The following is a 14885-nucleotide window of genomic DNA, read 5'->3' as shown; positions in this document are numbered from 1 at the left end:
TAGAGGTAGATTGTTATTCCTGCAAACACTTGGTGAATTCCAAACTTAAGATGGGAGATAAGGACAAAGATTAATGTAAGACATCACAAATGTGCTGATTCACTGTGGGAAATAATAGTGAGAAGTCATCTGAGGTTAAAACCCTCAAATGCTATAACAAGTTGTACATGTGTGTTTAGGAATTACAATAATACAAATGAGTGATTGAATAGGAAATTAGTTGTTTTTTGTTTCTTCTTTCTATTTATTTATATAATTGTATGAATTGATCTATTTTCTTATACATCTTATCTTAACCAACTCCACTGTCTAAATGCTCTCTCAATCTCATATTAAACAGTGTTGTATTAAGATCATTTGGTTCATATAAAGTCTTTTTATTTTGTCATTTCTGGTATAAAATGAAATGAATTGATGAAGACTTGTTATGAACCATGGATTTTGTTTCTAGAAAACACCCAGTCAAATATACCTTTACTGGCACCACTATACTTAAATTCCTTCATGGAGCTTTGAATAATATCAATGTTTTATCGAGGAGAGAGAGCAGTTCAGTTGATCTGTCCTTCAGCCTCACCATATCAGTTTGGTCCCACAATACAACAGGCATGAAGAACGAGACTCCACTCATATTTATACGAGGTAATTCTTCAAAAAACTGTAAACTAAATTGCCATTGGGCTCCTCCCTATAGTATTCTCATTTTAACAGCTGCACAGTCTTCTCTGTTAGATGACACCATATGGTAAACCAGATAACAACGTGGAAACACACATCCAGATCTCTGTCTGCAGGTGCTGCCATTCAACTGTTTTTGACTACAGCAATCACACTTTCAAAATAACAAAACAAATGTTAAAAACTACAAGCTATGCATACTATGTAAAATAAGATTAATTTCTAAATGTGGAACTATCTCGAACTGTAATCTTTTAAGTGTAACGCCTGAGTATATTGTAAATAGGAGCCTCTACTTTAAGCACCAATTTAGAATATAACTTGTGCATTCTTTTCTAAAAACAGAACTAGTTTCTTTACTGTTTATTACATAAACATGTGTGCAGAGGGTGCGGCTGAGCCTGCAGGAACATAAAACCACCTGATGTTCTCGTAACAAACACATTAAACTGTTCCAAAGGCCATGACTGTCTATTCATTATTGCACAAAGGCTCATTCTCCAATTACTCTGCATTACAGTATGTGTGCGGAAACTGTGACAGTTAACATTTTTTTACATTGGAGACCTAATCATATACAACTATCAAGACACTATGGCTATATGTAATAATTAGATTGATGCCTATAGTCCAGTTTGCTGCATTAATGTAAAGCTGGAAAATCTGACATTCGCAATCACTGAATGGTTGCTTGATGTCTGTTTCACTACTAGCTGAGAGAATCAGGGCCACACGTGAAAAATGTTTGTCTGAGTCCTGAGTTTAAAGTCAGAATTCTATAATAAAAACTCAGTGACCATAATCCTCTTGCGGACAAAGGGAAGCAACTACTAGTTGAAGTTTATTTTGTTATGAAGTTTAAAGGTGCACTGTGTAAGGTCTGGCTTACACACTGTTGTTGGTCTGGCTTGTTATGAAGTAACATTATACACAAAAAGTGAAGAGGTTACAGCGTAATGTCTTGTAATACCACTTGTAGCTTGAGAGGTGATAGTGAGTCACTGCAGTGTTCAGTTTGATAATGTAAACTATAGGGCGACACCACACATGAAGATTATAAGATAGCAGAGTAATTTTGACCGGCTCTCAAAGTTTTTAGCAGAATTGGTCAACATTTGAATGGCCTATTCTCGGCCCTGTTGCTATTTAGTAGTAGGCTAGTATAGATCAGTGATTCTCAAAGTGGGTCAGCAAGTAATTTTCCATTAAAACAAGCACATTGTGTCCATTACTCCCACTCATGTTAGCTTTGCGTCAATAGAATTTCTGATATGATTGTAACACCCAGCAATAAATTCATTATTTTTTAAGTTAAAGCACTTACTGCAAGTCAGCTCTAGACTGCTATATTTAAATATCTGGATCCATTACTATCCCAGTCTTGCTACTGTTCCTTTTCTTAAAAGTAATTTGAATAAAATCACCCTCTGTTCAAAGATCTATAACTGGTATTCAACAATATTGCAAATGTACATATAAATGTGAGGATGTTCTGGTTAAGTGCACTTTTTGGGATGAAACGGAACAATTGTAAAACAACAACACGTGATTGGTTAACACTTTTCCGCGTCATTGCAGTGCTTAATAAAGGTTGAGGCCAGCTTAAGTATAACTTGCTGCGGGTCACGCCCGTCACAGCGGCAGTCAAAATGACAGCATCATGTTACCGACTTTCCTAAAAATGACGCTGCGAGTGTGAACGCTGCCAGGTGAGACTGTTCAGACATTTGATTGGTCGAATGATGGAGGAGGCGGGACGAACGTTCTGAACTTCAACAGCATTTCGCACGTCCCCTCGGAGGGTGGTTTAGAGTTCACATCGTGTGACTCTTCATGCATCTGTGAAGGTTCTGCGGTCTGTACAGAGTCGCGGAAGGTCGGATTTAATTCACCCGGAGTTTGTCTAAATTACCGGTCAGACCGACTGTTCAACGGGCGGTGAGCTGTAGCGCTGTTCAAGGTAAATATCACACAAGTCCTGTCTCTATCGACATTGCAGTGGCTCAGTGACGCAGCAGCAGCAGTGCTCTTATTATGCAAACTTTTATTCTGCAACGTGTCAGATAAAGTTACCTTAATAAAGAAGATATTCTGGTGTCTGTGTTTTGTCATCTCATTTATCTGGGATGGTCCCTTTTGCATTAGCTATGGGCGGTGAAGCTACTATCAAATCCATGATCTTGTTGTCTTCAGTGCATGTCAGGACACGACACGACACGACATGTCTAATCTAATCCCCACACATCCGCACTTAGGTTATTTACACTACTCATTTCTCTAAAACGCGAAACTAGTTCCTTTCTACCTTCTGATAGTCAAATTGTAAATTTGGAGCAGCCAAAGCAGGAAGTGTGGGTTGTTGACAGAGTCTGAGACATCATAACTGAGTTTATTGCCAACCACAACAATGCCTTGTTGTTGTTTCTCACACAGAATGGCTGCACTGCGTTGTCTGAGGCAGTGCCACTCCACAGGCATTGCCATCTCTCATTTTCACACGAGCAGCCGTGCCTCTGACAAACTGCACTATAAAATGCTTGTTGTCGGAGGAGGAAGTGGAGGCATTTCAATGAGTGCAAGAATGAAGAGGATGATGGGAGCTGAGAATGTGGCTGTTGTGGAGCCCAGTGAGGTGAGGATTCCGGTGGAATATGATTATTATAATAATAATAATAATAAACATCCTTATCATTATTTGCCTTACCTCACTTTGTGTATCACTAGAAGACAACTCAAACCACAGATTATGAAATGTGATGACTTTCATTCAGCCAGCTGTGAATTCCTGTTTGCATTTTTAGAAACGAGAGTATTTTCCCAGTGTGTCATACAGCTTTTCTGTTTCTACAGATGCACTACTATCAGCCAATTTGGACCCTGGTTGGTGCCGGTGCAAAAACCGTAACCTCATCAGGTCGTTCTACTGCGAGTGTTATGCCCTCTGGAGTGAAGTGGGTGAAATCTACAGTTCAGGAAATAAACCCAGACACAAATACTGTCCTCACAGACGACGGGAATGAAGTATGTTTGCTTTCGGGAACTGTTGTCTTACAGTGTTCATATTGAATCATGTGTCATTTACTGTCATTTTAAATGATTATGATCTATGTGCATCTTGCCCTACTTGGACTTTCTTTCACATTGCAGATCTCCTACGAGTATTTGATTGTGGCTCTTGGTTTACAACTCCATTTTGAGAAGGTGTGGTAATGCTTTGTTCATTCCCATATCCTGTGCAATATTACTTTGTCAACATTGGGCAATATTAGTTTCCATATATCATGTGTAATATAACTTTGTATTATGTTTTTCCAATATTACTCTTAATATCATGCACATGCTTTACTTTTCTATTGTCTTTTACTTATTTTACTAAATGTATCTTATACTTGCTATTCTATTTTGTACTGGTGTTAGTATAACCTCTTATGCACTTTTTATTTATTAATTTATTGTTGATATATGTTTATATTTTTCCTCTTGTTTTTTCCTCTTGTAATTTTTGATCAATTTCTGGCACAAGATATTTCCTCTAGATTAATAAAAGTCCATTTAATCAAATGTTAAAGAATTATATTCCAGGAAACTTACACTCTTCTTGTGTGTAGATCAAAGGACTGCCTGAAGGATTTGAACATCCAAAGATTGGGTCAAACTACTCGGTCCAAACTGTGGGGAAAACGTGGAAAGCACTGCAGGACTTCAAAGAGGGCAACGCTGTGTTCACTTTCCCAAACACTCCTGTGAAATGCGCTGGAGCTCCACAGAAGATTATGTACCTAGCAGATGCCTATCTCAGAAAAGTACTTACATTTCTGAATGTAATGATAATTTAGGACATTTTGAAACTCAAGTGTGGTTCTCCAAAGTAAAGGAAGATGTTTTTATGTTTCTATCCAAGACAGGAAAAAGGGCAAAAGCCAATGTCATATACAATACGTCGCTACCTGTACTCTTTGGGATCAAGAAATATGCAGACTCATTGTGGGACATTGTGAAACAACGAGACCTACAAGTGAACCTGAGGCAAAACCTGATTGAAGTCCGGGCAGAAAAGCAAGAAGCTGTGTTTGAAAATCTTGACAAACCAGGCGAAACCAAAGTGCTTGAGGTAACTGTGTTACTGTCCCTCAACAGTAGCTTTTACATATACAGTATTACTACTATGTGCTATGTCATTCCTTCCTCTTTAAATCCTTAAAAAGGTTTTGTCTGTTGTGCCTTTTATGTTTGTTTTTCTTTATTAGTATGAAATGCTTCATGTCACACCACCAATGGGACCCAATTTGGTGATTAAAGGCAGTCCTCTGGCAGATGAGACTGGCTGGTTGGATGTCAACAAAGACAACCTCCAACATAAGAGATATCCAAACGTGTTTGGGATTGGAGACTGTACCAACCTGCCCACAGCCAAAACGGGTGCTGCTGTCGGTAAGTGATTTTTGTGTCCTTAGTTTCAACATTGCAGCAACGCAACTCTGGAATGCACTCTATTGATGCTTACAGTTCATGCACTTACATTTATTGTTAACTGCTTGTGATTTTCTGTAATTAGAAGAGAGTTCTTTCCTCAGTAAGTGTATTGCACACAGGGTTTTGTAATAACGGATTACATGTCATCGGGATTATGCAATCATATTACAGGAAATAAACACCAAAGAAACCGCATCCCACATGTCGTGGAATACACACATTTTACTAGTGTTTTGTAACGGTTTGTTCTGACCAACTGTAAATGCTTACTATGCAAAATGCATTTTACTTGCATTGAAAATGTTTTGAGACATTTAGAGAGGAAAAAATATATTTGTGGAACTCCAAATTTGATATTACAGTAATCCAAATGTATTCAGATTAGTTTACATTCCTTTCGTAATCCAATGGATTGTTACTAATTCAAAAACAATGTAATTTGTATTCAATAACTGCCGACATTTCAAAGTAATCTGACCCAACCCTGATTGCACATTTGATTTACCAAAGTAACTCTCTGTGCCTAGCTAAATTCAAATGTCCTGTGTTTGTGTCATTTCTTGTTTGTTAACTCTTAAATGATGGGAAGTTTCTGGCAAATTCACATCAATGATTATGATATCGGGTTGTAAATCAATTAGTACTTATCACTTTGTATCCAACTGCAATTTAATGGCAGTAAAGCATTTAGTTTAAAGAGGTACTACACTCTTGAACGTATTTATTAAACTGTAAACTAAATGGTATGACTGTACTGTGATGATGCACATCAATGCTTTTCTTTCCAAATATATAAAAGTCTGTATTTCATGGGTTCAAAATGGTACCATATACTGTTTTAAATTAGTCAGGATTTAAAGTATCTGTGTCATGAAATGTATCTAAAAATAGATAGTAAACACCAAATGAGCAACAACTGCCTCAGACATCCAAGCAGTTAGTTATTGAAGGACAGCTGTGACATATGGCACAGACATTCATGATCCCCTCTGGGGAAGATATTTGACATTTGGTTGTCGCTTCTAACAAGGATTGTGTGCCAATAGTATAATTAGTCTCTCTGTGTCGTCAGCGATCAAGTTGTCAGTTAAAAAACAAATAAATGGCTGAATTTGACGGTTCAGTAAATGACAATCCTGTCAAACCCCGGATGCACAACATAGCTGTGCTATAAGTAAAGATGCACACTCTCATGTACATCCTTTCCAGAACTGGCAACCACTTGTTGTGAAGTGAATGCAATGGAACAGGGGGGAGAGTGAGACCTCTAGTGGCTGAGTGTTAGCACCTTTCTAAAATCAAACCGCTATCTAATCCGACATTAGGACATGTTGCAATCACAGACTTCTCCTGATTAAAATATAAAGATGCTGTAGTCAAGCTGTAAACTAAATGTACTTTGCCTCTCAATTCAAGGGAAGTTGTACACCAATTTTACAGTAATTGCATCGAATGCAACCCAAGTCTGACAGCATTGTGGCTTACATACAGAGGATACACTTTTGATTAGGTGAAAGCATGACAGGGCAACGTGTTGCTTTAGTGGTTAGCACTGTTGCCTCGCAGTAAGAAAATCTTAGGCTCAAATCTACTGGGGACTTTCTGTACAGGCGTTGATGAAGGCCCATTGAATGTATGAAGCCCCAAACGTTGTGGTACGCCGCTGATGTTACGTTTGCATGGTCTCCCTGTTTTCCTCCGGATCCACAGTCCATAGACTTGCCTGTTAGGTGAATTGGAAACTCTAAATTGTACCTGGATGTGAGTGTCTGTCAGCTCAGTGATAAGCTGGTGGCCTGTTCAATGTGTGCCAGGAAGGGCTCCAGCCCACCGACATCTTGCAACATAATATGGATTTGGGTCACATCTTTAGTGATAAAAAAGAGAACTTACACATGTATTATAAAAGTTTACTATTTCTTTTCTCGTTCTCAGCTGCACAGACTGCTATCTTGAACAGAACCATCAGCAAAGTACTGAAAAATGAGAAGCCAGATAAGATAGTAAGTGACGCATAAACATCAATCTTGATTCATCTCTTTGAATTTAGAAAATTATGCAAATACATAATCAGTAACCTCCTTGTTTACAGTATGATGGCTACACCTCGTGTCCCTTGGTTACAAGCTACAACACAGTGATTCTTGCAGAGTTTGACTACAATGGACAACCGCTGGAAACATTTCCCATCAACCAAGCCAAAGAAAGAAGACTTATGTACCACATGAAAGCTGATGTGATGCCTCACCTCTATTGGCATGGGCTTCTGCGGTATGTATAAAGTCAATTAAATAGCATGTTAACAGTTGGTAGTAATTAATCATTCCACATTTTATTAATGTTCTGCATTTGTCTTGCATCAGGGGCCTGTGGGGTGGACCAGGACCATACAGAAAACTCCTTCATCTTGGAATGAAATGAAAAATGAAAATGAATGAAGCATCACTATCAATGATCATCCCTACACTTTTCAATTCAATTTATTTTGTATGGCCCAAAATCACAAATTTGCAATCTGTACACATACGACATCCTCTGTCACAGGACCCTTTAACCTCTTGGAGCCTAGACCGATTTTTAGGCCCTTAGCTCGAAAATAGCATACCCATACAATAATGAGTGTAGCGTTGCAACTGTAAGGGCTATTTTAATACTTTTGGTAGTAAAATAACCCTAACGCTTGTGAGATGTGTTGATATATGTAAATATCAGTATATATGTTACGGGTTAAGAGTAGATTAAGATGTAACACAGCACAAATTGAAAATTCTAATTTTCGAATGGGGAAAAAAAAAGCAATTTCAGGATATTTCTTTATTAGAAATCATGTAGATCCGAGCTTTCCAGCTCTCCCAGATCATAGAACTATATGTTGAGGGTCTCTAAACAAATTTTTACTTTGATAAAGTGAAGCTTTATCTAGTACATCTTGATCTAGTACAGAGAGGTCAAATGAGGTCAACCAAATGTAATTTTGTTCCAGCTGTTTCATTGTAATTTTATATACTATATAATTATATATTTCACTTCTTTTATCACTAATAGTGTTCAATGTATCCATATGCAGCAGTTTGGCATCATTTTGAGAGCCTGGATCTTCTCCGAGACTGTTAATGTTTGTCATCCATGGGATTTTATCATCTGAATTCCAGTTTTTTTTTTAACCTCCAGAGCCTTAAAGCCTGTGCGAAAGGCCAATTTGACCCAATGAACGTTCCATAGACTTGTCACAGCCTGCTCTGTTGAAACACCCTAACGTGACTTTGAATGACAGAATCCGTTAGCCAATCATAAAATAAAAACTACCCGAGTGTTAAATTTCTCAAATCCGATTTGCTGAGGCGTATAATGAGCTGCGCAGATAGATACTATACATGAACGGATTCATTTTTTTTTTTTGCTGCAGAACATCTCAAAGTAAGGAGCTGGTTTATGATGTGATCGATTATGCGGATTATGACGATGGCTTTGTTTTGTAAGTAAAACTGCGAGGCTGTGTCGTTGCGGAACGTGAAAAAATGGCTGCGATCGTCTGGTCGCTAGCGATCTCCGGAGCTAACGGGTGTTGGCATTGAATTCATTTTTCAAAACGTTATTGGCATAAATGTGGCGAGTGGGACTGCCTAGGTGGCGCTATATCGATTGTGTTACTTGGTATTATACGTAGCTTTGTCATATGTTGTGTTAGGAGTGTGTACAAACAGCTGAGATGACTTTGTAGCGCAGGAGCTGCAGTTTGAGCAGGTGTGCGGCATCATTATATTCGTTACTGATGAATGCACGTTATGAGTGGATTCATTTTTGGATGCATGCTCCGCCCCCACCGGCGGGGGCGCTCGGCTCCAAGAGGTTTTAACAGGGAGAAAAAAAGGAAGAAACCTTAAGCAGAGCAACAGAGGAGGGATTCATTCCTCTCTCAGGATGGAATGCAATAGATGTCATGTGTACAGAAGGAACAACATAATACTCTAAAAAGTTATGGGAAAATGTGTCAATGTATTAGCGATTTTTTTTTTTTTTTAATTTTTTTTTTTACACAACTATTTTGCCTTCTGTGAACATATTATAGTTGGATTATTTAGCTATGACAGAAAATGTTAGGAAAAGGGCATATATCATACATTTATTGATTAGTTTTTGTGATTTTTACAAAGTGTTTGAAATAAAAAACGAAATGCTGTTCTAACAAAAAGGCCATACGAACAGTAATGGCATGCATTGCCTGTGATGTATGTTTGTAATTACACAATCAAAGTTTGTGCCTTAGTGTCTGCTTTTTCCCTTTATATTAGTTATTTAGGTTTTTTTATGCTTTTACTCTGTATATCTTTTATTCTCTGCAGTTGCCCCCCTGGCATGTTAGTTTAAATGTCTGTATTTTGCCATTTCTTAGTGACAATGTGTGACATTGTACATGTGTAATTGTTAAGTAACAATAAACGAGGCTACTGACAGATGAGACTTTTGATTGGTCGAATGATGGAGGAGGTGGGACTAACGTTCTGAACTTCAACCGCATTTCGTCCGTCCCCTCGAAGGGTGGGCTAAAGTTCACATCGTGTGACTCGTCACACATCAGTGAAAGTCCTGCGGTCTGTACAGAGTCGAGGCAGGTCGAATTTAATTCTCCCGGATTTTGTCTAAATTACCGGTCAGACCGACTGTTCAACGGGCGGTGAGCTGTAGTGCTGTTCAAGGTATGGCAAGGCCGGCTCTATCGTTGGCTGCAAACTGGACACTCTGGAAAAGGTGGTGGACAGGAGGACACCGAAGTAACTATTATCCATATTGGATAACCCGGATCACCCTCTTCACCACCTACTGCGGGGACAGCGGAGCACTTTCTCCAACAGATTGATCCAGCTCCGCTGTCACAAGGACAGATACAGGAGATCATTCCTGCCCACTGCAATACAACTTTATAATAAATCACCTCTGGCCAAATCATTCACAAGACTATAACTCCGTTACACTGTTTGCTTGTTTTGTTTGGTTAAATATTTGCACTATTGTTTAGTTAGTTAATTTTGTTATATTTCAATGTATACAGTATATTGTGCATTTTTATATTTAATATTTTTACTCTGTTATCTTTATTGTGTATATACTGTGCATTTTCATTTTTATATTTAATATTTTGTACTGTTTTTTTGTATTGCTTTACCTGTACCATAAATACTGCTGTAGCAAAAAAATGTCCCCTTGTGGGATTAATAAAGTATCTATCTATCTATCTATCTATCTATCTATCTATCTATCTATCTATCTATCTATCTATCTATCACACAAGTGCAGGTTGTTGACAGATTTGTACAGTTGAGTCTGAGACATCATAACTGAGTTTATTGCCAACCACAACAATGCCTTGTTGTTGTTTCTCACACAGAATGGCTGCACTGCGTTGTCTGAGGCAGTGCCACTCCACAGGCATTGCCATCTCTCATTTTCACACGAGCAGCCGTGCCTCTGACAAACTGCACTATAAAATGCTTGTTGTCGGAGGAGGAAGTGGAGGCATTTCAATGAGTGCAAGAATGAAGAGGATGATGGGAGCTGAGAATGTGGCTGTTGTGGAGCCCAGTGAGGTGAGGATTCCGGTGGAATATGATTATTATAATAATAATAAACATCCTTATCATTATTTGCCTTACCTCACTTTGTGTATCACTAGAAGACAACTCAAACCACAGATTATGAAATGTGATGACTTTCATTCAGCCAGCTGTGAATTCCTGTTTGCATTTTTAGAAACGAGAGTATTTTCCCAGTGTGTCATACAGCTTTTCTGTTTCTACAGATGCACTACTATCAGCCAATTTGGACCCTGGTTGGTGCCGGTGCAAAAACCGTAACCTCATCAGGTCGTTCTACTGCGAGTGTTATGCCCTCTGGAGTGAAGTGGGTGAAATCTACAGTTCAGGAAATAAACCCAGACACAAATACTGTCCTCACAGACGACGGGAATGAAGTATGTTTGCTTTCGGGAACTGTTGTCTTACAGTGTTCATATTGAATCATGTGTCATTTACTGTCATTTTAAATGATTATGATCTATGTGCATCTTGCCCTACTTGGACTTTCTTTCACATTGCAGATCTCCTACGAGTATTTGATTGTGGCTCTTGGTTTACAACTCCATTTTGAGAAGGTGTGGTAATGCTTTGTTCATTCCCATATCCTGTGCAATATTACTTTGTCAACATTGGGCAATATTAGTTTCCATATATCATGTGTAATATAACTTTGTATTATGTTTTCCAATATCATTGCCAATATTACTCTTAATATCATGCACATGTTTTACTTTTCTATTGTCTTTTACTTATTTTACTAAATGTATCTTATACTTGCTATTCTATTTTGTACTGGTGTTAGTATAACCTCTTATGCACTTTTTATTTATTAATTTATTGTTGATATATGTTTATATTTTTCCTCTTGTTTTTTCCTCTTGTAATTTTTGATCAATTTCTGGCACAAGATATTTCCTCTAGATTAATAAAGGTCCATTTAATCTAATTTTAAAGAATTATATTCCAGGAAATTTACACTCTTCTTGTGTGTAGATCAAAGGACTGCCTGAAGGATTTGAACATCCAAAGATTGGGTCAAACTACTCGGTCCAAACTGTGGAGAAAACGTGGAAAGCACTGCAGGACTTCAAAGAGGGCAACGCTGTGTTCACTTTCCCAAACACTCCTGTGAAATGCGCTGGAGCTCCACAGAAGATTATGTACCTAGCAGATGCCTATCTCAGAAAAGTACTTACATTTCTGAATGTAATGATAATTTAGGACATTTTGAAACTCAAGTGTGGTTCTCCAAAGTAAAGGAAGATGTTTTTATGTTTCTATCCAAGACAAGAAAAAGGGCAAAAGCCAATGTCATATACAATACGTCGCTACCTGTACTCTTTGGGATCAAGAAATATGCAGACTCATTGTGGGACATTGTGAAACAACGAGACCTACAAGTGAACCTGAGGCAAAACCTGATTGAAGTCCGGGCAGAAAAGCAAGAAGCTGTGTTTGAAAATCTTGACAAACCAGGCGAAACCAAAGTGCTTGAGGTAACTGTGTTACTGTCCCTCAACAGTAGCTTTTACATATACAGTATTACTACTATGTGCTATGTCATTCCTTCCTCTTTAAATCCTTAAAAAGGTTTTGTCTGTTGTGCCTTTTATGTTTGTTTTTCTTTATTAGTATGAAATGCTTCATGTCACACCACCAATGGGACCCAATTTGGTGATTAAAGGCAGTCCTCTGGCAGATGAGACTGGCTGGTTGGATGTCAACAAAGACAACCTCCAACATAAGAGATATCCAAACGTGTTTGGGATTGGAGACTGTACCAACCTGCCCACAGTCAGAACGGCTGCGGCTGTCGGTAAGTTAGTAAATTAGTTTCAACATTGCACCAACGCAACTCTGGAATGCACTCTATTGATGCTTACAGTTCATACACTTACATTTATTGTTAACTTCCTGTGCTTTTTTGTAATTTGAAGAGAGTTCTTTCCTCAGTAAGTGTATTGCACACAGGGTTTGGTAATAACGGATTACGTGTCATCGGGATGATGTCAAGTCTGATAACATTGTGACAACATGGTGGCTTCCATACAGAGGATACACTTTTGATTAGGTGAAAGCTAATCTATGAAGGCCCATTGAATGTATGAAGCCCCAAACGTTGTGGTACGACGCTGATGTTACGTTTGCATGGTCTCCCTGTTTTCCTCCGGATCCACAGTCCATAGACTTGCCTGTTAGGTGAATTGGAAACTCTAAATTGTTCCTGGATGTGAGTGTCTGTCAGCTCAGTGATAAGCTGGTGGCCTGTTCAATGTGTGCCCTCCCTGCCTCTTGCCCAGTGTGTACCAGGAAGGGCTCCAGCCCACCGCCATCTTGCATGATAAGTGGCTAATGAATATGTGTGGATGGTAAAAACATTGCATTTTATTTCACACCACCAAATGTCAAACTTTAAATGGTATGTCCCACTAGTAGGCACCTGATGTTGCCTCTATTTTTTTTATCGATCCAACAATTTTCCTTATTTCTGTGTATTACTATTACGCTAGCATGTCTGTAAACATTGCACATAATGTGTCATGTCCTGTTAGTATAAAGAGGTTAGGTATGTTTATTTTTCTTATACTATCTGCTAAAACAGTGTACTATGACAGTTTGTAGTACACACTGTACATAATTAGTATGTAGGATGGATTTGGGTCACATCTTTAGTGGTAAAAAAGAGAACTTACACATGTATTATAAAAGTTTACTATTTCTTTTCTCGTTCTCAGCTGCACAGACTGCTATCTTGAACAGAACCATCAGCAAAGTACTGAAAAATGAGAAGCCAGATAAGATAGTAAGTGACGAATAAACATCAATCTTGATTCATCTCTTTGAGTTTTGAAAATTATGCAAATACATAATCAGTAACCTCCTTGTTTACAGTATGATGGCTACACCTCGTGTCCCTTGGTTACAAGCTACAACACAGTGATTCTTGCAGAGTTTGACTACAATGGACAACCGCTGGAAACATTTCCCATCAACCAAGCCAAAGAAAGAAGACTTATGTACCACATGAAAGCTGATGTGATGCCTCACCTCTATTGGCATGGGCTTCTGCGGTATGTATAAAGTCAATTAAATAGCATGTTAACAGTTGGTAGTAATTAATCATTCCACATTTTATTAATGTTCTGTATTTGTCTTGCATCAGGGGCCTGTGGGGTGGACCAGGACCATACAGAAAACTCCTTCATCTTGGAATGAAATGAAACCTCACTGTCAGTGATAATCCCTAAACTTTTCAATTTATTTCAATTTATTTTGTAAATAAATAATTGTAAAATGCAGGTCTTGACATTCTCCAGCTTAAATGCAAAATGTATTTTTTTGTTAATCATTTGTGCTACCAAACATTTTATACCAGTGATTGTCTTTGGGGATGCTTGACCATTACAAGGTGCTTTTCTTACACTTAAACATTCATGCTGGAAATAGAGTTTTGTGCATTGTTTTTCTATGAGTGCTTAACTGAGTTATAAACATCTTGGTAGTTATATCATCTTGGTCGGTGCTTAATTCATTGTTGTATTCATTGCTCTTTAATCATAAAATGACTGTGTATAAATTACGGTGATAATTAAAACCTAAAATTTGCTGAGAAAATATACTCTGAATAGTTTCCACCTTGTTGCATGTTATTTTACATCAAACAGTTTTACTGAAATATTTAATGTTATATTTGATTTAGTTTTGCTGTGATTTCTGTATACTGTTTAAATTTTTTGAAGGGCTTAGTCATAATTGCTGTGTACAAAACAAAACCTGAAACTTGCTTGGGAATTTGTTTGAATTAAGTTGTCTTGCTCATGCAGCTGAATGCACAGCGTGTTTCAAAGGCTCTTCATTGCTGGTTCACAGTTTGGACAGCCAGGACTTGATCCAAGGCCATCTACCATAAAAAGACATACAATTCAGATCACCTGTCCCACCAACAGTGTTTGCTTGTTTGTATTCCCCGTTTTATTTTTTAACAACATAGTTCATCATTGTCACTGTGCAGGTATCTCTCCTACAAGGGCTCTCTGAGCTGCATCTCACTGAACTGAGTAAAGCTAACAGCAAGTTTGTGATCCAGTGTCATTCTCAAACACTTTAAAGTTGAAACAATAGCTGCAAAAAACTGCTAAACATCAGTCTGTTTCTTCTTAA

General features: G+C 38.1%; 2 protein-coding genes across 2 annotated transcripts; both read left to right on the top strand.

Annotated features, from left to right (window-relative positions):
* Positions 1–2448: 2448 nt before the first annotated feature.
* Positions 2449–9605, top strand: LOC137881612 (sulfide:quinone oxidoreductase, mitochondrial-like). The gene is made up of 10 exons (XM_068723623.1): positions 2449–2638; positions 3112–3310; positions 3529–3699; positions 3826–3879; positions 4287–4481; positions 4580–4789; positions 4926–5109; positions 7087–7154; positions 7244–7422; positions 7515–9605. The coding sequence occupies exons 2-10, from the start codon at positions 3113–3115 to the stop codon at positions 7570–7572; spliced, it is 1317 nt and encodes a 438-aa protein (XP_068579724.1). The 5' UTR covers positions 2449–2638; position 3112; the 3' UTR covers positions 7573–9605.
* Positions 9606–9670: 65 nt separating this feature from the next.
* Positions 9671–14339, top strand: LOC137881613 (sulfide:quinone oxidoreductase, mitochondrial-like). Its single transcript, XM_068723624.1, has 10 exons — positions 9671–9848; positions 10538–10736; positions 10949–11119; positions 11246–11299; positions 11718–11912; positions 12011–12220; positions 12357–12540; positions 13460–13527; positions 13617–13795; positions 13888–14339. Exons 2-10 carry the CDS (start codon positions 10539–10541, stop codon positions 13943–13945), a joined length of 1317 nt encoding a protein of 438 aa, XP_068579725.1. The 5' UTR covers positions 9671–9848; position 10538; the 3' UTR covers positions 13946–14339.
* Positions 14340–14885: the final 546 nt, after the last annotated feature.

This window comes from Cebidichthys violaceus, unplaced genomic scaffold, assembly GCF_023349555.1.
Source record: "Cebidichthys violaceus isolate CVI_PGR_0920_01 unplaced genomic scaffold, fCebVio1.0.p SCAF_3, whole genome shotgun sequence".
NCBI classification, from domain to species: Eukaryota; Metazoa; Chordata; class Actinopteri; order Perciformes; family Stichaeidae; genus Cebidichthys; species Cebidichthys violaceus.
The sequence above is the reverse complement of the archived record's forward strand: the minus strand, read 5'-3'. Positions and strand labels throughout refer to the sequence as shown.

What these genes read in the sequence shown, in the direction of transcription:
- LOC137881612 (XM_068723623.1), top strand. Translation starts at nt 3,113, where the DNA reads ATGGCTGCACTGCGTTGTCTGAGGCAGTGCCACTCCACAGGCATTGCC. An exon ending in CAGATGCCTATCTCAGAAAA is followed by an intron (nt 4,482 to 4,579) that starts GTACTTACATTT and finishes TTTCTATCCAAG; the next exon opens with ACAGGAAAAAGGGCAAAAGC. An exon ending in CAAAACGGGTGCTGCTGTCG is followed by an intron (nt 5,110 to 7,086) that starts GTAAGTGATTTT and finishes TCTCGTTCTCAG; the next exon opens with CTGCACAGACTGCTATCTTG.
- LOC137881613 (XM_068723624.1), top strand. Translation starts at nt 10,539, where the DNA reads ATGGCTGCACTGCGTTGTCTGAGGCAGTGCCACTCCACAGGCATTGCC. An exon ending in CTGTTGTGGAGCCCAGTGAG is followed by an intron (nt 10,737 to 10,948) that starts GTGAGGATTCCG and finishes CTGTTTCTACAG; the next exon opens with ATGCACTACTATCAGCCAAT. An exon ending in CAGATGCCTATCTCAGAAAA is followed by an intron (nt 11,913 to 12,010) that starts GTACTTACATTT and finishes TTTCTATCCAAG; the next exon opens with ACAAGAAAAAGGGCAAAAGC.